Source organism: Orycteropus afer, unplaced genomic scaffold (assembly GCF_000298275.1).
Source record: "Orycteropus afer afer isolate SDZICR_OR568_19922 unplaced genomic scaffold, OryAfe1.0 scaffold00083, whole genome shotgun sequence".
In the NCBI taxonomy this organism is placed as follows: Eukaryota; Metazoa; Chordata; class Mammalia; order Tubulidentata; family Orycteropodidae; genus Orycteropus; species Orycteropus afer.
Window position 1 is genome coordinate 6,375,194 of NW_006921670.1, and position 26,746 is coordinate 6,401,939.

General features: G+C 46.2%; 2 protein-coding genes across 2 annotated transcripts in view; one reads left to right on the forward strand and one right to left on the reverse strand.

Moving 5' to 3' along the window:
• Positions 1-8,002: 8,002 nt before the first annotated feature.
• PHF5A (PHD finger protein 5A) lies at positions 8,003-14,110 on the reverse strand. Its single transcript, XM_007941705.2, has 4 exons — positions 14,059-14,110; positions 13,606-13,629; positions 12,529-12,695; positions 8,003-8,092 (listed from the first exon to the last, which is right to left on the reverse strand). Exons 1-4 carry the CDS (start codon positions 14,108-14,110, stop codon positions 8,003-8,005), a joined length of 333 nt encoding a protein of 110 aa, XP_007939896.1.
• Positions 14,111-14,940: 830 nt separating this feature from the next.
• Positions 14,941-26,746, forward strand: part of ACO2 (aconitase 2) — a 70,709-nt gene continuing 58,903 nt past the window's right edge. The window contains exon 1 of the mRNA XM_042781066.1: positions 14,941-14,976. Coding sequence (XP_042637000.1) covers positions 14,941-14,976 — 36 coding nt within the window. The remainder of the gene's footprint in view (positions 14,977-26,746) is intronic.

Sequence of the window (26,746 nt, forward strand, 5' to 3'; positions counted from 1 at the left end):
GAGGGTCAGGGAAACGAGCCTGGCACCACAACTAGCCTCCATTGCATCCTCCGCACGCCGTCGCCTCGCTGCGGGGAAGTGTAGCGGAGACTCCGCGGAGGCGCGCGAGCGCGTTCTCGGCCCGCCCCGGAGGGGCTCGAGGCCCCGGCTGGCGACCCCCTATGGAGCGCCAGAGAACGCCACATTTCTCTTAGTGACAGCTCCCGCCCGTTCTGGGCGGCGTCTGTCGGCGCACGGGGCCCCGTAGCGAGCTCACAAAACCTGGCCGCGCGCGCCAGACTCTGCCAAACTGGCCACCTGCTTCTTTGTGCCCGTGAGGGGCGTGGAGTTGGGGGTCGTTAGAGCTGTGCCCTAGTGAGATCGCAGGCGGATGGGGTTGCCAGCTGGCGAGGCGCAAAACCCAGGAGCTGGCTCGTGCAGTCTCCTGCCCGCTGCCTTCCTTGATCGCCCCACACGACCTTTTTAGTCTCACTCAGTCTAGCTGCTTGCGACCCAACAGCAGCCGCTGAACCTATGTGAGGTGGCAAAATCCGCAAGTTCCAGCTACGACTAACTTGCATTTTTCCCCCTTGATCATTTTTTTTTTGCAAGGGCAGAGAGCAAATAGCGTCGGGCTGAAGTGCGCTTTCCTTGTCTGCAGAAGGAAAACGCCGGGTGGCTGGAGGGCAAACTCCACGGGGACGGGCACGCAGGAGGAGCTGGAGCCAGGGAGTCCCAACCCCCATACTCCGGACACTTCACTCCAAGAGGCACCTCAAGGGACTACTTGCCTCGTGCGTCAGCGAGTGGCCGCGCGTCACACACACGCCCCTCCGCCTCGCTCGGTTCCACCTCTCCCTTCCCTCCTCCCCTAGCATCCCCTTCTCTTCCTTTGGCGTGTTACAGTCGAGCTCAGGGACCCAACAGACACTCCAGGCTGCGGAGAATTGAGAGCTAAAAATATAGCCTCAGTGTTAGCAACAGCCTTCCTATTGGTCGGGAGAGGGGCGGGGTGGCATCTGATTGGGTTTTGGATCCAACCGCTAGGACTAAAGAGGGGGATTGAGAGGGCCGAAGACCCAGAACCCAAGAGTGTGCGTTTGCGTAGTCGGGCAAAGCAAGGGATGCTGGTATTTGTAGTCATGATCAAAAGCAGTCATAGAATTAGGTGAGTTTTAATTCTAATTCTACCACCTTGATTTCATGGCACTCGATTTAACGACAACAGATCTCTTTAAACCATTAAACCTCGGTTTCCTCATCTATAAAATCGAGATCGTGTGAAGATTCATAATGACACTGTATGTAAAGCCTGGCTCAAGTACTTGCTATTCTTAAAGGTTCTGGCCACATTGAGTCCTACATATCTCCTTTGCAAGACAGAAAAAGTGAGGGTAAGTTGCAAGAAGTCATTCTGGGGTATCTCAGGAAAGAGGGATGGAGCCTATATACGCAGGTAAAGGGTAGACGTCTCCTACCAGTCAGTGCAGGGTGAGGCGGGATGGGCTGAATCCCTAGGAGGAAATTTTATTCTAATCAAGTCTTCCCTGCCATGCTGGAAACCCACCAGCCCTGAGCACCATCCCTAAAAAGGAAACCCAGAAGCCCAGCCTCCTTGCAAGCTGAATTTCTGAGTAAAGGGCTGCCCTGTGAGTAAGACATTTGGCTGCTAACCAGGTTAGTGGTTCAAATCCACCAGCTGCTCCACTGAAGGAGAGTGAGGTAATCTACTTCCCTAAAGATAGACAGCTTTGGGAACCCAGTTGGGGTCACTATGAGTTGGAATCTACTCAACAGCAGTGGGTTTGGTTTTTGGTTTTAGATAAAGGGTAAAACAGATTAAATAAAAGGCCACCACCCTCCTTAATTGCTGATGCCTCCTTTTATCCTGTGGTGAAGCATTTTCTCCCTCGAGTGTGATTTCATTGTGTCAGGTCGTAATTGTGCTGAATTCCTACTGAAGCATTCCAGTCACCTCCCTTTTTGAATAATCATAGGTTGAAAAACATACATTGTGCTTTCAAAATGGTGAGCTTCAGAAGCATGTGTGGCAGAAACTGGCAAGGCAAACTCCATCTGAAAGGAAACAAGTTATGCCTGATGTTTTTGTGCTGACAGGTCAAGCTGTTATGACTAGCCCCAATTAGCTCTCGGGGATGAGTCAGTTTCCCATACACCCAGGACAAGGTGAGAATTTTAGTATTGTTTCTTTGAAGTAATCCAAGAAAACCGTTTTCTATTTGATTCTGTGGATCCACTGCTCTGGATGGGAAGGTGCGAAGACAGCTCAGAAGCAACTGGCTTCGGTGAAGAGAGATTGGCTGCTGGATACAAACAAATCACTATCCACCGAGACTGATGTGAGTGAATTTGAGTAGACCAGGTAAGTGAACAAGGCTGTCTTTTGCTAAGATACTAAAACAGTGTTCAAAGAAAGTAACATTTTAGCCCTGGTGGTGACAGACCAGTTGGGGACAGGGTTGATAAGGAACCCAGTAACTGAGAAAAGACGCCAATAATTGAAGTCCTTATTTTTTAAAAAGGCAGGAAAATTCCAGTTAAGGCAAAGAACCTTTCACCAGCCTTCATGTCCTAGCTTCACACTACTATTGAGCTTACTTAGAATCGAGTGACAGTCTCTCTGAAATGTCAGTTCAGTGTGATACTCAGGGAAGTTAATTTTAATTTAGATAGAAGCTAATTGGCAAGCCAGGGTCCACATCTGATGTATTTTCTTGGAACATACTGCCATATTAAACGTTAAACAAGTCGCCAGTATTTAAAAATTGGGAGATCACACAAAAATACCTTGCCCCTTGTTCTAAATTCAAAAGATCTGGCAACAATGGACATTCAAGCTAGCAGCAATTGTCTGCAGTTGAATAGCAGCTGTCTCCTTTGGACCGGGCCTGTGTTCTCGTTCCCCAAGGTCCACTACTCTGTATTATCTGAGGTGAGGTGACTGCCATCCATCATCACGCTTGGGTTATTCTTCTTAGACCCATTCCCTTTCTGTTATATTCCTCATGCGGGCTCCGGAGTTCGTGACTCCCTGTTCAGTTCAACGTAACAGGTAATTGAGTGCCTGCCTGGTACGCGCCCTGCAGTGGAGGGGGAGGCAAAAGGGGCTTTATGATCAAGTTCAGTTTTTAAATCCTGGGTTTGATCTGTCAGTGGGCTCATAAAATCACTTGATTTAAGGATTTCAGCCAGGGATTTTTAGAATGGAATAAAATAAAAAATCTTGAAGTGGAGTAGTCATTAGTTTCAAGAAACTTGTTTCTGTTAAATGTATCAGGCATGAGAACAGGTGAAGTGTGAGAGAGGTTGTGGGATGTGGAGTATGTGGGAGCCACGTGAGATGTCAGGAACCTGGAAGGATGTGAGGTGGAAGGGTACTTCAGACAAAGAAAACAGCCAAGATGACAGGAGTGTGCGGGGATGGGCTGGAGGGCAGAAAGAGAAGAGAAAAACCAGGGTGTGTAAAGAAAAGCATACTTCTTAAAAGTGAGGATAGCGTGACCTTGGCTCACTTACTTTGGACACATCATCAGGAAAGACACACCAATCGCTAGAAAGAGACATCATGGTTAGTGGAGGGTCTATGCAAATGAGAGAAGTCCTCATTGAGATGCAAGAGCTGAACCAATGGCCTCAAACATCGAAGGCATGAAGATGGTGCAGGACCTGCCAACATTCCGTACTGTTTTATGTATTTTGCTCAGTGAGAGCCAACTTGAAGACGAGAGAAATTTATGTATGAAGTATAATCTTATTGTAATAAGAACTACCATTTATATAGTACTTTGTGTAGTGTCAGGCACTTATGTCAAATGTAATCCACACAACCTGAAGAGATGGATGCTATCATCCGTATTTAATAGGTAAGAAGACAGAAACACAGAACTTGCAGTTAATTCTGTCTGATTTACAGTCCGTACGTTTCCCATTACACTCCTTTACTGAGCAGCAGTTTTTGAAGGGAGATTAATTTGACATGTGTACAGTGTTCTTGAATGAGGAGACGCTAGAGGCACCAATGCCCATCCTTTTAGAATCTAGAACTGAGTATGCACTGTTGTTAGGTGTCAAGACGATTCTGACTCATAGTTGACCTTCCATTCAATGGAATGAAGTGCTGCCCAGTCCTGTGCCGTCCTCACAATCGCTGCTGTGCTTGAGCCCTATTGCTGCAGCCACCGTGTCAATCTGTCTCGTTGACAGTCTTCTCTTTCCCTGACAGTCTTAACTTTCCCATGTGTGATGTCCTTCTCCAAGGACTAGTTTCTTCTGAAAACATGTCCAAAGGAAGTGCAGTGCAATTAATTACTTAATATGTCCCTTCTAGCCACTGTCCTCCATTTTGATATTGTAAATCCTATCCTTTATGCCTGTTTAGGGTGGGATATATCTTGAGTTCCACCTTGATGGAGGGTGTGATCCAAGTCACCATCTGTAGCTTCAGTGAGGGTATGTATAGAACGTTCTGGGAAGTTCACTCTCTTGCTCCAGGTTCTGTTTGGTTCATCACTGCACCCCTGGACTTGAGACAGCAGCTGTCATCTGACTGGCCGATTTGGATTCACCAATCCCTGCAACCATGTGAGTTGGGAGAATCCTCCAGACCTACCCACAGACCTGGGACTCGCCAGCCTGCCAGCCGCCCCCACTACCACATGAGCCGTTTCCTTGGGAGTTTGTGAGTTCTGTGAGATGTTATTGTGAATGACAGAACTCTAACATGGGAGGGAGAGTACTGAGGGGAGGAGGAGTTGATGTCAGAGATGATGGAGTGGCACGGCAGTTTGGAAAAGTTGGGCACATGGGACATCTCTAACCTTCGCCTCATAGGGACTGGCCTTGTGCTAATCTTTCTAAGAGAAAGATCACTTTCTTATTCAAGTGAAACCATGCCATCCTCACTTCTAAGGTGCATTATGGCTCTACTTCCAAGACTGATTTGTTTGTTCTGCTGGAAAAGATGTCTTTAAAGTGTTAAGAAAGAAAGCTATCACGCTGAGAACAAAGGTGCATCTGACCCAAGCCATAGACAATGGATAATGAATAAGGAAGACTTAAGAAATGAAGCATTTGAATTATGGTGATGGTGAAGAAGGGTATGTACTAAACTATTTATCAAAGGAGTGATGACGCAAAAACAATGGAGATCATAAACCTAGAAAAGGGAACCTGTTTTCTCAGGCTGACTATGACAAGTTCAGTTATTTCAACATAACTAGTTAGTGCTTGTTTCAAAAATGAAGAACACTAGACCATTCTGATTTTTGGTGGTAATACACATTTGGCTGAGATTATTTAAAGTCTTTTCACAGAACTATATTCTGTTGGAGGTTAACATTCAGTGTGTACTCTTTATTTTTCCAACAGAGCATTTGGAACTATCATTATACTAATTTTTAAACTTGAAAGGGCAATATTCTAAAGTGCAACCAAAACCAAACCAAGCTCACTGCCATTGAGTCAATTACCAAACCATAGCAAGCCCTGCTGGGTTTCCAAGGCTATAAATCTTTACAGAAGCAGACTGCCTCATCTTTCTTTCATCAAGTAGCTAGTGGGTTTGGACTAGATGACCTTTTGGTTAAGAGCCAAATGCTTTATTATTCATTACACTGCCAGAGCTTCTTTCTGAAGTCCAAGGTAGATAGTAATTAAAGAGTTGAACTTCAAGACCACTGCTTTATCTCAGGTGTTCTTAATTTCCTCATTGCACTTGACTGCTGTCTTGGTCTCTGGTGATCACAAAGAAAATAATCCAAGGGCAGGGATTATGCAGTGAGGTCAGAGGAGCAGAGGTCAGCTGAACCCACTGGGCTAAGGTTGGACTTGCCCCACTGAAGATGAGCGTGGAGGGCCCTGCCCTTGAGATCCTACGGGCATTAATCTGGTGCTCCCTTGCAAAGGGAGGCACGTATGCTGGACTGAGTGTGCTTAGGGTGACGTTTTGCTGAAACTAAGGTCCAGCCTTTGGAACATTTGTAGATGCAAGGTTTATATGGACCAGGGTGCTGAACAGGCAATTAAAAAAAGGAATTTCTGGTGAAACAAAACATTTTGACTAATGTATAAAACTAAAGTTACTATGAAATTATAAATTTTAAATTATAATCTAAAAATGACTGGTTTCTGCAACTCACTTGACACCCCCATCCCCTACTCAAGTCTTTGGTAAGCAGTTGCCTTAAAACTCCACACGTACACACACGGTTCAGGGCTTTGCCTTTTCTTAAACTGTTTTCTTCCACCACACGTCCTTCCCTTCCTTCCCCTTTCTTTGTAGACTCCAACATACCCTCCGAAGTCCAGCCTATTATCCACTTCTCTTCATTCGATTCAGTAAAGGCAAGCACCTGCTCTTCTGAGGCAGCCCAGACTTGGTTCCTGCCCCCTTGGAGCACAGCCTAGTAGGCAGCAGTCAAGAATCATCAAATGCTATCAAGATGACATGTTGGGGGCTCTGGAGGGGTGTAAAGGCAGAGCTTAGACTAAGCGTTGGGAGAGCATCTTCGAGGAAATACCCAGCTGAGGTCTAAAGGATGAAGAAGAGGTAAACAAAAGGGGGCGGGGGATTACAGAGGGATCAGCAGGTGAAAAGGCACAGAGGCAGGAAGGCAAGCAGCAGCTGGAGGAACTGAAGGGTGAGTGAATGAGGCCACAGGTGCCCGGAAGCCATGGTGAGGATTACATTTAGTCTGATGGCTTTGATTTCCCTCCCAAGCTGTGCCAAGAACCCTTTGTACATCCTCTGGGTTATACTGGAATTATCTGTTCCTGTCAGGCTCCCTAATCAAATTCTTTGAAGGCAGAGATTACCTTAATTCAATTTTATACACTCAGTATATCATGAGTTGACCCAAACCAAAACCCTGGACAAGTCAGGGGACTCATGCTGCTTTCCTTGGCTTTGCTACTACGCTGCAGTGTAACTGTGGGCCATCAGGATTCATCACCTCTGTTCAAAAGCCAATGGCAAAGAACCACTTGATTTGATGTCTCACACTATGACTATCTCTTTAGGAGAACTTATCACTTCTAGCATGTAGAAAAGACACACAGTTCAGTTAGGGTAAGGAAAGTATCTGAGTGTTCCCTGAATCTAGTAATGTGCTTCAAAACTACAGGCCTTCTCAAAATGAAAGCACACCCTGAATGTAAGTACACACGCTTTTTCATGAAACCAAGTGAGTCCTCCCAGTTCATTGATTTAATTTTGTCCCGTTCCTGTCACTATTACTGGAAGCCACCACTTCAGTTCAAGAACAGCCAAGATTTCAAAATGACTTTGGTTTACCTGTCATGCATGACATTTTGAATTCCTGTCAGTGGTCACAGGAGGACTAGGTGCTTAATGAGATCTAGTACCTCTCATTTTAATCACATTCCTGGGTGAATAAAATAATTCCTAGAGTCATACTTAAATGCGAAGGTGGCCAACTACCAGAAAATCAACATCAACTTTATTAATACAATAGCAACAGAAAGGGTTTCCGATTTCTCAGAAAAGTAACAGGAAACCACCTAGGACACTTTACAAGATAAAATCCCCCAGATTGTTCTCACAGCCCCAACTAGACCCTGACCATGTTTCATCAAAGGCGACTGCCATCAGAGCTGCTGTAAGAGACACTTTCCACTGTGGTAATGAGGGCAGCTTCACAGGCAACTCTCTAAAGAGAAGACTAAAACAGTAGTATACATTCCTGCTTTAGAAGTTCTTGGTGTAGCAAGAACACGTACATGTACAGGATGAGGCCTGCCCCTCAAATTCAGGAAAAATTAGTACTTAACCATCACTTTCTCTCTAAGACAGTCTGCAGAGTGCACTAGGAAGAATCCTTTTCTGTTGCTACTATGTGTCTGGGGGAGGGCGAGGAAGGGGCCAGTATACCAACAGGCAAGTCTGGTGACGTTCTGGTCTCTCCTTCCTTTCTGCTGCTGGTTTGGGGTGTATTCGCTTGCAGCTGCAGCAGCCTGATGGGGGGAGGCAGGGACTACCCACCAATCACCTCTTTTTAAAGCCGTACTTTTTACGTTCATAGAAGAGATCAGTCTTAGAACTCCCCAAATTGACAATCTTTGGGCAACCATCTCTCTGGAAAACAGAATTGTAAGTTGTTAAAAGTCTTTGAGCATGCATCAAGGGATTAAAGATAAAAATCGGGTCATAGAAAGAATGAAAGTTAACCCCTCATCCTAGTATTCAAAACCCCAATAAATGGGTTTGCAAATGTTCCCAAAGACCCCGACCCCCTTCCCTGAGAAGTCGGGCTCAGTCAGCACTGTTTTTTCCCAAGCTCTCATGACTTTTGAAAGACCACGTTATAACTGGCCAGGACAACTTTTGGATTAATGATTTAGCTGTTCATTTTACCAGTCATCCTATTTAGTCAGTTATCGAGAATTTACTAAGCATCTAGCATGTACCCAGGGCCTGCCTACCCTCTCCAGTGATCTGTATCTGCACTTAGAATGTAGGATTCTAAGCCCACTTCTATTGCTAATAGGATACCACTGAAGTAACCTGAAACGCTCAAAAAACCACCAAAGGAATGTTTTTCACATGACAGGTAAGACAAAGCAATAATCACCTGTAGACCAAGTTCTCTAGCCCGTCTGTATAGAAGCACTTTCCCAAGAAAGGAGAGTATATCAGAAAGGAAAAAAAACACTGGACTTCAGCAAATAGTGCTTTGTTTTAAATACCATGGACTATGAAGCTCTACTGAGATGTGACACATGGTGCTGGGAAAGCAGTGCTCTTATTGAGATGGCCCTGATAGTCTGTGCTCTGATCTGTGATGTACCCCCCCTTGGCAATTCTGTGAGCTTGAGTGGGTTCAACGAAGCCCCTCGGAAGCTCTGTGACTCCCTCAGTTGTTTGGGATGATGGGAGGAAAACTGGGTAAGTTTCAGGTCTGATGCTTATTGTCTGTGCACCAGGCACTGCATTAACTCATCTTTACAGCGTGGTGTAATCAGGTAGCCAGGTTCTACATCCAGCCCCACCAATGGCTAGGTGAACTCAAGCAAGCCATGTAACCAGTATTTAAGGTCCTTGTAACAATGAAGGAAGAGCTGCCTCTTCTGGCCTAAGAAAGCCTGCTATTAAAGAAGACAGTGCTCTAAGCTCCTCAGATACTATGCTATTTTGTGGTATGACGATAGCCTAATTTGTGCCTTGCTGACTGGCCAGGTGACTGTAGGGAAGTCTCTTTGGACTCATATCCCCAAGTGTAAAATAAGGAGACTAAATCAGGCCAATGTTTACACACAGTTTTTATAGAGCCCCAGAGATTCCTGCTAGACACCAGGGGATGGGAGGGCCTATCCCCAAATTGGCACAGTTCTGGTCTCACTCATCCCTTAGGTTAAGATGGTAGGATCTGGAGCCAGACCACCTGACTTTTGAGTCTCAGTTTAGTCAAGTGTAAAATGATGATAATGATAGAACCTGCCTCATAGAATTAAGAGGATTAAACATTTGAATAAACATCCTTAGAACAGTGCCTGGCATATCGTCAACCCTTAACCAATTGCCAAGAACAGTCAGTTACTAGCAATCTCACAAGGGTGTGTACACACACACACACACACACACTACCCTTCCTTGGAAGATACTTTTTGAAGATGATGTTGCTGCTGTCAGGACTCTACATATTAGGTGGATGGGGGAAGTGGGGGGCTGGAAACCATGCCATCCCCATGACTGACTGCAGATCAAATTGTTGTGATCCATAGGATTGTTGTTGGCTGGTTTCTGGTAGTAGCGATCACCAGGCCTTTCATCCCAGTCTGTCTGAGCTTCACAGTAACAGGCTAGCGTCCACTGATGGAAGAGTGGTACCCACACACGAGATGCATCAGGGCGAGCAGTCATCCCAGGTCTCCCGCATCGAAGGCAACAACTCTTACCACTAAACCGCCACTGCCCTTACCTTTCCTCATTGGGAGATGGTAATGAAAAAAACGTCAAGAAACAGAGTCAGACTGAGTTCTACTGCTGGATCGGTCCCTTATTAGCTATGTGACCTTGGGCCAACCTGCTTAACTTTTCTAAGCTTTCATTTCCTCATCTGTATCACAGGGAATGTCTGTAAAAGATTCTTGAGCATAGGACTATGTACATAGTAAGAACTCCAGAAATATTAGTTACTTATTTTTCTTCTTTCCTGGTTGGGAGAGTTAGGAAAATGGTAAATAAAAGGAGTAAAGGAATCAAGGGTTAAGGTATTAATACGATGATGCCCTGTAAGAAACCACTTATTAGGTCTCTGTAGCAACATCCACAGATATTATTCCTGACTCCTAATTATTCTTGTGGTTTTGAAAAACTGTAAGTGAGAGGACCCAGCTTAGCTTACTGGTCTAATTCCCTTATAAATGATGGAAGCGGCAAGAAGAGAACAATAATGAGGTTACTTTCACTCTGGGAAGGTTTCTGTATAGGAAAAAGGCTTGGGCATATAATCTCCATGACGATCTGTATGGCTGAGAGGTGGATCATGTCACTGGACTGCTTTGTGTTCCTTGGAAACAAGTGCTGAATAAATGTGAGCTAGATGCCATCTCAAATATCCTCAGAACAGTCCTGTATAATGGGCAGTAAGGGAAGTGACGTCTAGGATAATTCTCAGGGACAAAATGAGGCGCAAAGACCCAGAGGTAACAGGTCACACAGCACATGCAGATAAGCCAGACAGCAATTAACATTTCGTTAGCACTTCCTGGTTCCATAGCTCATATCAGATAAGAACTCGAGCTACAGCCATGCAAGGTTTAAGAAAATTTTATCACTAATAGACGCCAATATTTTATACTTTCTCTTCCTCGCTATTGCCTTACCATGGTTTCACTGCTTAGATTCCCTGTAATTACCAAACACCTACTATGTGTCAGACAGCTTGTGCAAGGTGGAGGGTTTACAGGGCATCACCTACATGTCCTATCATGCTCAGACTACATGGCAGGTACTGTGCCAAGAACTGGGGAAAAGAAAAGGTGACAAATACACCATCCAACATCCTTGCTCTAAAGGAATTTAATCTAGCTGACCAACCAGAGTCAGATTTAGAAAAAGCAGGACATGATTTGACATCAGTGAAATGCTAACCAGCATTTAGGAGAATGTCCAAACCACCAACTGAGATTATGTTCTCAGTTCTTTATCTAATCTCCCTAAACAGCAGAAGACTTAATGACCTAAGGAATAGTCTCACCTGGCTTGCTGTATCACAATGACTGGAGGTAGATGGGACCTAAACTCATAGGCTGTTAAGGTGGTTGGGCTGTTTATCCTCAATGTGGGTGCATCCTACCAAGATGACTTATAAAAGACAGCGTGGTGTAATAGTGACACCCCAAAGTTTAGTCAGACAGCCTGGGTTTGCCCCTTATTAGCTGGGTGGGGGACTGTGAAATGGGAATGATAATGATACCCATTTAATAGTGTGGAAAAAGGGAGATAAACCGTGCCCACTATTAGCTCACAAGAACATGAAGAACATTTATCTTCTGCCTACTCTACACTAGGCTACAAAAAAAAAACACCCAAGCCTCTTGACATCGAGTCAGTTCTGTCCCTAGGACAGAGCAGAAATTCCCTATAGGGAAACCCAAGGCAGACTACCACATCTTTCTCCAGGAGAGCAGCTGGTGGGTCTGAAACACTGACCTTTTGGTTAGCAGCCAATCATTTAACCACCATGCCTCCTACTAGGTAACCAGGTACCCTCTATTAGCCTAATGAGCCTGTATCATGCTTCCTTTTATTGTAATCTAGGAAGACAAGTTAACTGACTCATGGGCTCTCCACTCCCCCCAAACCTGTCTTTGGTGCTGATCTACAAGCCCTCTTTCCTGCCATCTGGCTTAGGGAGTTGAACATTAATAACTAGTCCCTGCCACTACACAATGCCAGGGAACAAAAACTTGGTGAGGCAGAACCATCATCAAGTCTACAATATTAAACCAAAGGCATCCTTTAGCTGCTGAAAGCTGAAATCAACTCCAATTACCCCAGACCCAACTGTCACCACACCCACACCAACAGTCCTTAAGGATAGTTGTTGTGTTGATGTTGTTATGTGCCATCAAGTGGGACCTGACTCATAGCAACCCCTCCTTGGGTTTCCAAGGCAGTATCACTATGGAAGTAGATTGCCCCATCTTCCTTCTGAGGAGTAGCTCTTGGGTTTGAACCACCAGCCTTCTGGTTAGCAGTCAAGTGCCTTGAACAAGAGAAATGCTGAGTGGTCTTCACACACCATGCACTCTGCTTGGCAGGCTCACAAATGTAAGCTGTTGTTTCAGAGACAGACATCCAAACAAGAGCGAGGACTTTTCAAATTGCTGGTCTGACTTGCTTCTCTTGTCTTTTACTGGACTACACCCAGTTTGTAAAGAAATAAATTATAACTTAGGTGATTAGCTGAACACAGTAATCTCCATTGACCACAGGCGTTTGCTGTGGATGGCAAAGTGTTACTAAATAAGAGGACAGGTCAGGTGGGAAGCTTTGCATATACTCACATCCTTCTCCTGGATGGTGCACTCCTTACAGTAGTAGGCATCGGAGACTCCAGGGCCACCACAGATCACACAGCGCCCCTGGTAAGAGCCGTAATTACACTCATCACATATGCGCACCAGGGTGCAGGGACGCACATAGGAGTCACAGATCACACACTTGCCATCACCTGTGAAAAAAAGAGAATGGAATTATGCTTACCTCCAAGTATCTCCTCTCCCGTGTGCTGCTCTTCTTCTGCTATGGGCAGTGCACTACTTTCCTTTGGACAGTGAGTTTAGGGTCCTCCTCTACTTTGGCATTACCTAGTGTCCATCTCAGGAGCTCTGGTGGTGTAGTATCTAAGGCATCTGACTGCTAACCAGAAGGCTGGAAGTTCAAACCCACCAGCCACCCTTCAGAAGGAAGACTGGCCAATCTACTTCCAGAGAGAACCGCCTTGGAAACCCAAGGAGGGGTCGCTATGAGTCAGATCCAACTCGATGGGAGTGAGTTTGGTTTAGTGTCCATCTCAATCCCCTTAACACTTACAAAACTTAATATACATAAAGAGCTGAGAACAGCACCTGGTACATGATTAAAAAAACCCCAAACCAAACCCACTGCAGTCCAATCAATTCCCATTCATAGTGACTCTATAGAATAGAGTAGCCCCACAGGGTTCCTGAAGCAGACTGCTAAACTCTTCTACTGCAAAACACCTGGTGGATCCCAATCACCGATCTCTGGGTTAACAGACGAGTGCTTAAACCATTGCACCACCAGGGCTGCTCCTTTCAGATGTTAAGTCTCTACAATGCTGGCAAAAACTCTCTTGTATGTTAGGTAATGGGGTCATGTTACTCTGGCAATACTTTGTGTCCCAAGCTAGGGATTTCCTCAAAACCTAAATGTGTTTAAAAATGCGCCAGTCCGAGTAAGGAGGTGGAAAGGGCCTTTAATTGCAAACCAGCGTCGCTCGTCTACAGGCTTCCAGTCTCATCTACTGAAAACCCTCTTTGTGGCGCCGCTGGAAATGGCCCTTTGCTGACTCCATAGAGTGGGAGGAGTGGGAAGCTGGGAGGGCGTGTTTCACTCACATTTTTCACAAAGTCTTCCGATGGCTGCAAGAGGGAAGAAGATTAAGAACATCATTAGAATTGGGGTTTTGACGAAAAGCATCCTCGAGCTGCGGTGGATCGGGGGCAGGGACTGCAAAGAGCACTAACGAATGCTCTTCTGATGCTCGGAAACCAAACTTCGATCGGAACCAAACCCAGTCACGACCCCTCCAAGTAACCTAAGACAGTGCTTCTCGTAATCTGGACCCAGCGACCCCACCCTGGCCGCCTACCTCCGGCTCCCAGCCCGTGCGCCGCGTCCTCTCTCCCTCAGAGGCCACAAACCCCGCACTCCTACACTACTACCCCGCGACCGTGAGGCGGGAAACGTGGCGGTTCCGAGGGAAGACCCTAGGGAAGAGAGAAGAACTCCCAACCTCCCAGCTCCTAACACCACCACCACCAGACAACCGGGACAGAGCGCCGACTCACCAACACCAGCCTGCTTGCGGCAAAAAATCAAATCCGGATGGTGTTTAGCCATGGCTTCTCTTCAAACCCACCACAGGAAGCTTCGATAACTTCCGCCCAACCTTTGACCCCTTTGTTCCGGCCTCCTGGTCGTAGTAATTGGCCCTCTAGACTTCCAATAGGCGTTAAGAATCTTTGCACCAAGCTGCTCGCTCTCGCGAGATCAAAGCGCATGTTTCAAAACCAGTTTCTGTGGTTGCTGCGGAGCCAGATCCTGGCAGGTGTGCGAAAGTCCTAGAAAATATACCTTTCCCAGATTTGGATTTTGGAAGATATAAGCGAAATTTGTTTTTCAGTAAAACATCTTGGTACCCGCATTTAATCACTGCAAGTGATTTAATCACTGCCTTCTGTTCTCTCACGTGCCGATTCCTAACATAGGAACCCCGCTCACTGTGTTCGCCAGGTTTGGAAGCCTCTAGGAAGATCCCCTCCTACTTCCGTAGTGATACTGCCTCGGAAACCCAAGGAGGGGTCGCTATGAGTCGGGGCCGACTCGACGGCACATAACAACAACAACAACAACACGAAGATCCCCGGAGCTCTGACAGCGTAGTGCCTAAGGCACTTGACTGCTAACCAGAAGGCTGGTGGTTCAAACCCACCAGCCACTCCTCGGAAGGAAGATTGGGCAATCTACTTGCCCAGTGATACAGCCTCGGAAACCCAAGGAGGGGTCGCTTTGAGTCGGTCCGACTTGACCCTAGTGCGTTCGGTTTGGTTTAGGAAGACCCCGCCCCCACCACCGACGCGTTCTCCTTAGGCCACGCCCCTACTCAGAGGTCTTAAATATGCCGTCTGGCACGTCACTTTCACGCGACCTCATCTTTGTCAGTGCACAAAATGGCGCCTTACAACCTACTGGTGACCCGGCTGCAGGTGAGCAAGCTCAGGGCCCTCAGGGTTCATGGGGCGGAGTGCTTTCTACTGTGTATGTAGGTGTGGGCGAGGCTAGGTGAGGCGAGCCTGACCTCGGGCAGACTTTTCGTGTGGGTGTCCGGGCCGTGGGCTCAGTGTCTGTGCCCGATTCTCTGGCGCCCGAGGTCAAGGCGTCCTGGCTCAACTGCCCTGGCCCTTTTCCCGCCCCGTGAAAGGCATGAGCCCAGCAGCAGCGGCCGGGTGGAGAGTGCACGCGCTTCTCTCTCCTTTCTGAGGCTCGCACTCTCCACTCCCGTAGTTTCTTTCCATTCTTCAAGGTGAGGACAAGGTGACTGGGGGCACGGTCGCCCTAGAGCCCTTTGGGCCCAATGGCTGTCTGACTCACTTCCTATCTCAGAGCATCAGAGACTTACTAGCCAGTTTGCCAGACCTGGAGTTAGGAGAAGTACCCTCTTCCATCTTTTGAAGACCCCGCGGAACTTACGGCCAAGAGTGCGAGGGGGATCTTCCGGCCCGACGAAGTAAATAGTAAAGGTCGTAATGTGGAGCTCTGGTGGCCCAGTTGTTAAGAGTTCGGCTGCTACCCGAAAGATCAGCGGTTGGAAATCACCAGCCGCTCCGCGGGAAAACGATGTGGCAATCTTTGCTTCCGTAAAGATTGCCAGCCTTGGAAACCCCGTGGGGGCAGTTCGACTCTGTCCCAAAGGGTCGCTATGAGTCAGCATCGACTGACAGCAAAGGGTGTCGGTTTTCTGTTTTGTTTTTTTAACGATAGCAAAGCAATCTGACGTTTTCACTTGATTCCAAGATTTCTAGCTCCTCATACCACTTGATTCATATAGTCTTCTAGTGAAACAGGTGCAGGGTGGACATTCTCATTTGGTAGATGTTGAAACTGCTGGGGAGGAGGTGAACATTCCTGCTTTCAAGGCTGTCACTGTAGTTCTGAGGCCTGAACATCTGTCCTACTAACCACCCTTCTGCCCTCCTAGTGCCATGTCAGCCCACCCTCACAGAACTTTCTGTGGTAAGCTGTGGTGCTGGAGTTGACGTGTCAATTTTGCAGAGTGCTAGAATGGAGTATTTTGAACTCACGATTAGTTGCTTTCAAACAACAGATGGGAGGGTAAGGACACTCAACAGTTTGACCTTGACACTCCTGTTATGAACCATCTAGAAAGTTGACTGTGGCTGTGACAGATGATTTTTTTCACTCCTAACTTGACAGTCTTTAGGAAGGTGTTACACACAAAGGTTCAATGTCAAGGATTTTTTTTTTTTTTTAATAAAAACAAAGGAAGCAAGCATTTATAGATAATTCTCTGCAACGTTTTATGTTTGACTTTGAGAACATTTTTGAATCAACTTTGATCATAGAAGTAAGAAGTTGTTACATGCTGTGCTTTGTTTTACTGGCAATTATTTTTCATCTATTGCTTAAATTTAAACTATGTGACTTAAAGTGAAATCATAATTTATTATGAAATGCTTCTGATCTCAGTTTTGGGCAAAGGCAAGGGATTTGCATTTAATTACCTCTTAAGGTCCTCTGATTCTATATGTTGATGATGGAGAAATAGTTGATTCTACCTACTCCTGCTGTACTGATGTTGTGCAGTCAGGTGGGATTACTTAATAAGATTATACATTTGCTGAGGTTAGAAAAGAGGTATATGAACAACACTTTAGAACTGAAAACAATTTTAGAAAATATGAAGGTTAACCTAGTGTAGAAAGTTCATGCTCTGCCTTGGCCCTGTACCCTTGAGCAAGTTACTTATGAAGCCCAGTTGACTCATCTATCACGGAGATGATCCTCATTTAAGAAATATTTATCAAGTACCTGATACTCTTGTTTTCAGATTATTGTTATAAAATGATGGGCAAATAGAGTGTATTTGTTTATGATCATCGTACAGTCCATTCTCTCCTTTTATAGATGGGGAATTCAAGGCCTTCAGAAAACAGAGTGACTACCAGACACAATCCAGCTACTCTAGCAAAGTCAGGATTAAAGTCCAAGTCTCCTTGTCTGTTCATTTCGCTAAGATGAATAAAAATTGCATTTGCATCATACCACACTGCCTCCCACTAGTCAGGTTGGTTTAAGCACTGGCCAGCTAGGACTGTCTGCTGAGAACCTTGTGAACTGACCACTTATGTGTTGAACTACACTTGAAAAGTAGCGATTGCTACCTTAGGCATCATGTCTTGGCAGAACCCTATCTTTGCATCCAATCCATTCCTTCTTCATTCCACTTACCTGCTGCGCTTCCACTGTTTGCTGTAGATTCTGTGGTGAGCCAAGCAGACAATCCCTGTTCTCATGGAGTTTCCACTATATTCTAATAAGCCCTGCTGCAGAGGGTCTTGGAGATATTTTTCAGCTGAAATATTCTGCCTTGAGTAATCTACTTCTGTAGAGATACAGCCTTGGAAACTCAAGGAGGGGTTGCTGTGAGTCAAATTGACTGGAGAGCAATGAGTTTAGTTTGTATTCTTTCTCCAAAATTCAGCCAGTATAGTGGTGAGCATAGCTGCCTTCCAAGCAGTTGACCTGGGTTCGATTCCCGGCCAACACAGCGGGCTGACCTTTAGGAGGTCTGGTGGCATAGTGCCTAAGGCATTTGACCGCTAACCAGGAGGTTGGGAGTTCAAAGCCTCCAGCCACTCCGTGGAAGGAAGACTGGGCAATCTACTTTTGTAAAGATCTACCACCTCAGAAACCCAAAAGGGGTTGCTATGAGTCCGAATTGACTCAATAGCAGTGAGTTTTGGTTTGGTTTTTGGTTAGGGCCTTATCACTAGTTGTTAGTAGGTGTGATTCAAATCTGCACTTTTCTGATTCCAAAGCCAAAGTTCCTGGCAGCTGTACTATACTCCTTCCCTTTGACATCAAGACAGCCTATTGACCAGGACACCACTGATCCTGCATAACCTGAGAACAGTGCTCTCTAAGTTGAAAGTGTTCTATTTGATAGTACTTGCTACCAGGTAGAAAGAGTAGACTGAAGAAAACGGGAGGTGAAGTTTTGCAAAAGCTATACCTACTTCTAGTTTTTAATATTTGTTTTTGTACAGATGACTATGGATGGTAAATAAAAGAAAAACAAAACAAAACACTGCCATTGAGCCGGTTCCAGCTGATAGCGACCCCTCCTTGGGTTTCCAAGGTGGTATCTCTATGGAAGTATATTGACCGGTCTTCCTTCCAAGGAGTAGCTATTGAGTTTGTACCGCCAGCCTTCTGGATAACGTCAAATGCCTTACGCACTACACCACCAGAGCTCCTAAATAAAAGGAATTAAGCACTTTCAAAAACATTTCTCAGGGCTTTGGTTTTGCCTTGATGTGCTGGGGTGCTGAGTTCTCATTATCTGACCTTGAGGAAGTCCTATAACTTCTTACATGTGAGTCTGGGATAACATTTAACTACAAAGAAGTCTGACATATTTGACAGAAGTTAAGTTCTCTATAAAGTACCATGTTAAGAAAAAATCTTTCATTAAATTGTGAAACAACAGGTCATTCTAGTTGCCTCTTCAGTGGCACCTTCTCAGCTGTCTCATAGTCAGCAGTAGATGTGAACTGAGTGAATAAGTGAATACATAAACAAACTTCCAATCTCAGATTTGGGTGGGAGGGTGGAGGGGTAGAATCACCATCTTGAAGACAGTGGACACACTGTTGCTTTCTGAAACTGCTGCTCCCAAAATGCTTATGGAAAGCTTACTGTATGCCCAGCCCTGTTTTAGATACTGGGGATGCAGTCTTAAGTGAGAATGGGTAGACAGAAAGTAAACAAGTAAACAAATAAGAAATTTGCGTAGGTAAGTGCTCTGAGGAGGCTAAAATAGGATGGTGTGGTAGAGAGTGGAGGTGGGGATGTGGCATGGCTTCACCTAGGATGGTTAGGGAAAGCTTGAAGAGGTGACATTTGAGCTGAGATTGAATGATAAAAAAACACCCATTCAGTATTTTGAGAGAAGAGATTTCAAGCAGAAGGGGCAGTGTGTGCAAGGGACCTGAGACAGGCATGAGCTTGGTGTGTGGAGGATGAGCAGCAGACCAGTGTAAGTGAGATGTTGTGAATGAGGGGAAAGGCGGAACAAGAGAAGGAGCTAGGGTTTTAATATGGTCCTTTTAGCCATGTATCGTCTTGTAATTCCCACACAGTGATTGGGTGGGACTATGCAAATAAGGTGCTTGTGACTCACCAAGGGGATTGGACAGCTTGCTAACAATGCAGATAAGTTGTATGGCACCTTTGTGGAGGTGGAACATGCAAATAAGCTGCATGGAACCCTAATGGGGGGATTGGTCAGTTTGCCAACCTGCTAGGTTTAAAAGAGATCCAGTCCCAGAGCAGAAGGGGGACCTCACTACCAGCAAGAAGAACAAACGGGAGCAGATTACATCCTTTGGACCTGGAGTCCCTGCACTAAGAACCTCCTGGACCCAGGAGACAGAGGGAGCTGTAACCCAGAAGTGAGTAAGAGATGGTGGCGCAGCAGTAGAAGGAGTGATAGTGACACAGAATGACAGGAACCGGGAGACCAGCACTAGACAGCCGTGGTGGGGCTTGCCAACCCATGGAGCTAAAAGCTTTGTAACACTTACCTGAGCAGGGCAGAGGCCAGGCTGAGGGGCTGAGAAGCTGAGGGCCAGAGAGAGGCCTGCTTGCAGGCATGGCTGAAAAGAGGTTGGCCAGATCGAATAACTGTATCCTGATTCCTAGTCTTGAATTGTAACCTGTTAATTTCCTTATAAACCACTTCATGTAAGGATGGTTTGTGAGTTCTATGTGGCAATCACAACAAATTTTTGAACCCAGCAGAGAAATAGAGAGTGCTGTGGGATGGACAGCTGGTATCAGAACTGGTAAAAGGGTTGGAGGGTGGAAGTATGTTTGACCTCCGCCTCCTAAGCATCATCAGCTGTGGGCTGATGTTGATGATGACCATCCTCCCCTCTGCTGAACTAGGTGAGGTCTGGCACCATGTCATTACAGAGGCCCTGGTGAGGAAAGCGGGCGTTATCCCAAGTGTAATGAAAATCCATCAGAAGATTTTAAGCAGAGGAGTGAAATGATCTGATTTATAATTGAGAAAAATCGTTCAGGCTGCTGTGGGAATGCAGGACCATGAAGAGGTGGGAAGACCAGAGGAGGGCCAAGCTGTTGGAGCATTCCAGGGGATGGTGCAGGTGTCTGGGACTAGGTTCTGATGATGGCAATAGAAGTATTCAGGTTGTAGATATATTTTGAAGGCCCATGGCTTGTATGTGGAGTATGAGGGGTTGTGAATCAGTAAGGCTGACTCCAAGTTTGGGGCCTGAACAACTAAGGAGTATGTTTGTATAGTCCTTAAAACTATAAAACTGTGGTCTGGGCAGATGCTTATTGTTGAGTTCTGCACCCTTTCATCAGCTGGGCACCATGGGTGAACTACCTGTGTTTCATGGGGGAGGGAGCTGAAGGAGGGGCATCGTGTGTGTGAGCATCATGTCTGAAGTGAGTGCTGGTCTGACTTTGGTCTTGTTCTGGTACCTGATGCCTCCAAGGAGGCCATCTGGGAAGGTTGGAAATGAGTGTTGGTGCTCTGGTGGCGTGGGCTGTCTTCATGGGCTGCCAGTTTTCCTGGACGTTGCTGGGTTTTGTTCCATGACCTGGTCTGGAAGGCAGTGCTGGGCTCTGGCCTCTCAGCAGTGAAGGAGGGGAGAGACTACAGGGGGATGTTTCTGCACTCTTTACAGAGCAGCACATGGCATGTCAGTAACCATGGGGAGTCTTCTGTGGCCCTGAGCTAACACATCTGCAAAATGGGTAAGAGTAGCTACTCGCCGTTAGAAAAGGTTCTGAAGGCCTGATGATCTTTGAAGTCTAAAAAACTGGTGAGTGCTCTGTAAGCATGTGTGGCTGGTTTCCGATGCTGTGTTAGGACTAGGCCCTTTCTAACACTGAGAATAGGGCCATTTTCCCTGATTATTCCAGAGCAGATCTGTGGGAGCACTTTTATGTCAGGGATCCTGAAAGGCATGCAGAATGGTTTTCTTGGGTTCATTCTGCAAAACTTGGGCCAAAAGAAGGGGGACTAGCTTTGGAGCCAGGTCTACAATTCCACCTTTGCTATGTGACCTTGGGCAAAATAATTAACTTTCTAGAACCTCAGTTTCCTCATCTAGAAAATGGGAACACTGTCTTTTGCCTCACAAGGTAGTTGTAGGGAAGGGGACGGTGTGTGTGAAGTTCATGGGGCAAGCCTAGCACATAGTGAATGTTAGTCTCTGTCCGTGGCCCCTGGGGGTGGCTATAGCCTCCATTGCCCTAGCGTTTACTGTGGGCGTATACATTTCTAGGGAAATTGCTTGTTCCCTCCATGATTTCTCTGGAGACCAGGATGGCATTAGTTGTTCAGGAAAACTCCTTCGATCCTAAGGGAGTTGGAGGAAGAGGTACACTGGCTCCCTCTTTTTAAGTTAAAGTGCAACAGTGAGGGAGCAAACTCTAGAATCTCATTTGTAGTAATTTCACCATTAAATATTAATCTCTAGTCCCTTCTGCAATTTAGACCCAGAGAGAGCATTTCTGCTGTCACCCTGCAGAGACACTAAGGCAGTGTCAATGGGGTGACTGTTTCCCTTTTGGGTGGTGGGGTGCAGTGAATTACTTGGTACAGCTTTTCTAGCCATAGTCTTTATAACTCCCACCAGATTACTGGGTGGGACCATGCAAATAAGGTGTGTAGAACTCTGATGTTGGGATTGGTTAGTTTTGTCACTCTGCCAGGATACAAATGAACCCTCTTAGAGGCAGAGGGGGGATCTCACTGCCATCAAGAGAGAAGAGCTGGAGGTGAGGTGGAGCCCATCCTTGGAGATGAGATCCCTGCCCTGGGCCTCCTTGGCTAAGAGACGCCCCGGTGAAGAGATGCCCCGGCAGAGAGACAGTGGCAGTGGAACCAAGAGGCACGAGACAGGGCAGCAGGCTTACCTGGCCCACAGAGGCAGAGGCCGGGACGAGAGGCCAAGGGCCAGAGAGGAGTGTCTGAGGGCACAGCAGAGGGGACACTGTCCTGATCGAAGAGTTGTATCCTGAGCGTGTTCCTGACCCCAAATTGTAGCCTGTCGTTTCCCTAATAAACCCCAAATTCGTGAGTATTGTCTGTGAGTTGTGTGTGGCCATTGCAACGAATTGTCGAATCCAGCAGAGAAGTAGTGAGTACCATGGGAGGGACAGTTGGTGTCAAGCTTGGTAAAAAGGCTGGAGGATGCTGGCATATCTGGCCTCATAGGAATAAGCCTTGGGCTGCTAATGGTGATTCTGTCTCCCTCTTGTGAAGTTGGAGGAGGGCAGAAGATGCCACCTCCATGTCCTTTTAATAGGTGGTACAAATCTGGGAGATTGAATGTTAATTTCAACTGTGATTGTCTCCTGCCCCAAATACCAGCCAGGCTGACTGGAGAGGCCAGAGGTGTGGGGCCCAAATAGGCAGCTTTAGTGCCTGCCTGAGCTCTGGGCAGCCTCACAGGCTGCTGGAGAGCTGTTGCTCTGGGGCCAGCCCCGGCCTCAGGATCTGTATGCCGTTCATAGTGTTCCTGGAGTCTCTGCTGCTGGTGCCGGCAGCCAAGGAGAGGCTGAATTTATCAGTAGCTTCCTTAAAGGGACCCCCTACTGCGTTGGAGCCAGTTTAGCAGCTGTGACTTGGAGAGACAAGGCTCTGTCCCTTTTCTAAGCCTCTGAAAGGGACTGCATCACTTGTGTGCCTGCCAGTTGCATAGCAACCAGGCTAGCTGATTGCCTCCCGGATGCTAGAGAATTGTTTAGCTTTGGATTCTTGGCGACAAGCCAGGTATCTCCTACCAGGGGTGAGAGGAAGATTGTTAGAAGTCTAGGGGTGGGAGGATGCAGCTTCTCAGGGGGGTGTGGACTGGCGTGCATTCCTGACTCGCCCGCCCAGACAGGGCCCACCTGAGGCTTCCCTGCCGGGGAGGGCTAGGCAGCTGGTAAGAGCCATGAGCCTGAGGGGCTGCCAAGGGTCAGGGTCAGAGGAAGAAAGGGTCTGGTCCCTCTTGGGGCCTTGAAGTCATCCTGCTGTGACATGGGCTGCCTCCCAAGGTCATGGGCGGGGCTTGCTTAGGCCAGGTCACCCCTTGATAGGTATTCAGGTGCAGAATATATGGACAGGTGAGACGTTTTCAGTCTGTTTGCTCTGGGGCTGCTGATCTCTGGTGGCTGGGCAGGAAGAAGGGCGAGGGCAGGAAAGAAGCAGGGGTTGTCTTTCTGCAGGCCCCAGGTGACACCACCCGGCACTGAGTAATGGCACCTCACTCCTAAACGTCTGCTGTGAGCCTGGCTGTTGGGGTTTATGCCTTTCTCTCTCACACACATTTTTTTTCCCTTAAAAAGAAAGGCAATATAAATATATTCATGAAAGTTCTCTTTCTTTCTCTCTATCCCAGTTCCCAGAGGCAACCACAACTGCTAATTTTGTCTATCAATTCAAACTTTTTTCCCTGCATTTACAAGCCATAAATTCTTTCTGACCCCCACAAAACCTCTGCTTTACCCCTGTTTTACCGAAGAGGGAGCAGAGGCTCAGAGAGGCGAAGAATCTTTTTTGAGGTCCCACAGCTGGGAGAGCCGAGATTCTAAGCCAGATCCATTGGAGTCTAGGGTCAAAGCCCTCTCTGTGACAACACACAGGGCTTGGAGGGTTCCCACGGTGGCACTCTGAGTGATCAAATAGGACTGGTGACTGACTTTTCTGTCACTTGCCTCCTACAGGAGCCCACACTGAGCAGCTCAGCCATCTTCTCCTCCTTGGCTTGCTGTGAGCACTGGTGCCCACGGACTTGTGGTTCTGTGAGAGGCAGTCCCAGTCTGTCAGTGTCATAAGATGGATAGAAGGTCCTCCTGGCCCAGCCAGGCTGGCCTCGCGCCCAAGAATGTGGCAGTCCCTTTGGATTGGACTGTTCTCTGGATACGAGTGATCCCAAGGGAAGACCTTCGTCCTTTGGACAGAGAGGGCAGCATGTCTGATCTTGACCAAGTGGCAAGGGCAGAGGTCTAAGTGGGTGTGCACGTGACATGCCACAGGACCAAGCCCTCTCCCGTCTGTACGGCTCAGTGTGTTGTTGTTGTTGTTAGGTGCCCTCGAGTCATTTTCGACTCATAGCGATCCTATGCACGGCAGAAAGAAACACCGCCCGATCCCATGCCAGCTCCGTGATGCTTGCTATACTTGAGCCCATCGTCACAGCCACCGTGTCAATCCATTTCGTTGAAGGCCTTTCCCTCTTTCATCAACCCTCCACCTTACCAAGCATGACATCCTTCTCCAGGGAATGGTCCTCTCTGACAACATGACCAAAGTAAGTGAGACAAAGTCTGGCCATTCTTGCTTCCAAGGAGCATTCTGGCTGCACTTCCTCCAGGACAGATCTGTTAGTTCTTTTAGCAGTCCATGGTACCTTCAGTATTCTTCACCAACACCACAACTCAAAAGCATCAACTCTTCGGTCTTCCTTATTCATTGTCCAGCTCCCAAATGCATATGAGGAGATGGAAAATACCATGGCTTGTGTCAGGCACACCTAAGTCCTCAAGTAGACATCCTTGCTCCTCAGCACTTGAAAGAGTTCTTTTGCAGCCGACTTGCCCAGTGCTACACGTTGTCTGATGTCCTGACTGCTTCTTCCATTGGTCCATTGTAGAACCAGTCAATGTGAATTCTTTGATAACCTCAATCTTTTCTCCATTTATCATGATGCTGCTTATTAGTCCACTTGTGAGGATTTTTGTTTTCTTTATATTGAGATGTAATCCATACTACAGACTGTATTCTTCAATTTTCATCAGTGCCTCAAGTCATCCTCATCCTCACTTTCAGCAAGCAAAGTTGTGTCATCAGTGTACCGCAGGTTGTTAATGAGTCTTCCATCCTGATGCCATGTTTTTCTTCATATAGTCCAGCTTCTTAGATTATTTGCTCAGCATATAGATTAAATAAGTATACGGAAAGGATACAACCCTGATGCACTCCCTTCTTGATTTTAAACCATGCAGTGTCCCCTTGTTCTGTTCGAATGACAGCCTCCTGGTCAATGTACAGGTTCTTCATGAGTACAATCAAGTGTTTGGGAATTTCCATTCTTCTCAATGTTATCCATAATTTGTTATGATCCAAGCAATCAAATGCCTTTTCATAGTCAATAAAACACAAGTAAATATCTTTCTGGTATTCTTTGCCTTGAGCCAAGATCCATCTGACAGCAGCTATGATAACCCTTGTTCCACATCCTCTTCTGAATCCACCTTGCACCACTGGAAGTTCTCTGTCAATATACTGCTGCAACCATTTTTGAGTTATCTTCAATAAAATCTTACTTGCGTGTGATATTAATGATATTGTTCGATAATTTCCACATTCTGTAGGATCACCTTTCTTTGGACTGGGTACAGATATGGATCTCTTCTGGTCAGTTGGCCAGGTAGCTGTCTTCCAAATCTCTTGGCATAACTGAGTGAGTGCCTCCAGTACGGCATCCGTTTGTTGAAATATCTCAGTGGGTATTCTGTCAATTCCTAGAGCCTTGTTCTTCGCCAATTCCTGCATTGCAGCTTTGACTTCCTCCTTCAGTACCATTGGTTCTAAATCATATGCCACCTCCTGAAATGAATGAAGATTGACCAGTTCTTTTTGGTACAGTGACTCTGTGTATTCTTTCCACCTTCTTTAGATGTTTCTTGCATCATTCAATATTTTGCCCATAGAATCAATATTGCAACTTGAGGCTTAAATTTTTTCCTCAGTTCTTTCAGCTTGAGAAATGCCGAGTGTGTTCTTCCCTTTTGGTTTTCTAACTCCAAGTCTTTGCACATGTCATTATAATACTTGGCTTTGTCTTCTCAAGCTGTTCTTTGAAATCTTTGGTTCAGCTCTTTGATCTTTTCATTTCTTCCATTTACTTTAGTTACTCTCCGCTCAAGGGCAAGTTTCAGAGCCTCTTCTGTCATCCATTTTGGTCGTCGTCTTCTTTTTTCTCGTCTTTTTAGTGATCTTTTGCTTTCTTCATGGATGATGTTCTTGATGTCATCCCACACTTCTGGTTTTTGGTGATTGGTGTTCAATGCATCAAATCTATTCTTTAGACAATCTCTAAATTCAGGAGGGATATATTCAAAATCATATTTTGGCTCTCATGGATATGTTTTAATTATCTTTAACTTCATGTTGAACTTGCATATGAGCAGTTGATGGTCTTTTCCACAGCCAGCTCCTGGCCTGGTTTTGGCTGAAGATATTCAGCTTTTCCATTGCATCTTGCCACAGATGTAGTCAATCTGATTCCTGTGTGTTCCATCTGATGAAGTCCATGAATACAGTCACCGTTTGTGTTGTTGAAAAAAGGTATTTGCAATGAATAAGTCGTTGGTCTTGCAAAATTCTACCATGCGATTTCTGGCATTATTTCTGTCACCAAGGCCAAATTTTCCAACTACCAGTGATTCCTCTTTGTTTCCAACTTTTGCATTCCTGTCACCAGTGATAATTAACACATCCTGAGTGCATGTTCGGTCAGTTTCAGACTGCAGAAATTGATAAAAATCTTCAATTTCCTCATTTTTGGCTTTGGTGGTTGGTGCATAAATTTGAATAATAGTCGTATTAACTGGTGTTCCTTGTAAGCGTATGGACATTATCCTGTCACTGACAGCATTGTACTTCAGGACAGATCTTGAAACATCCTTTGTGATGATGAATGCCAC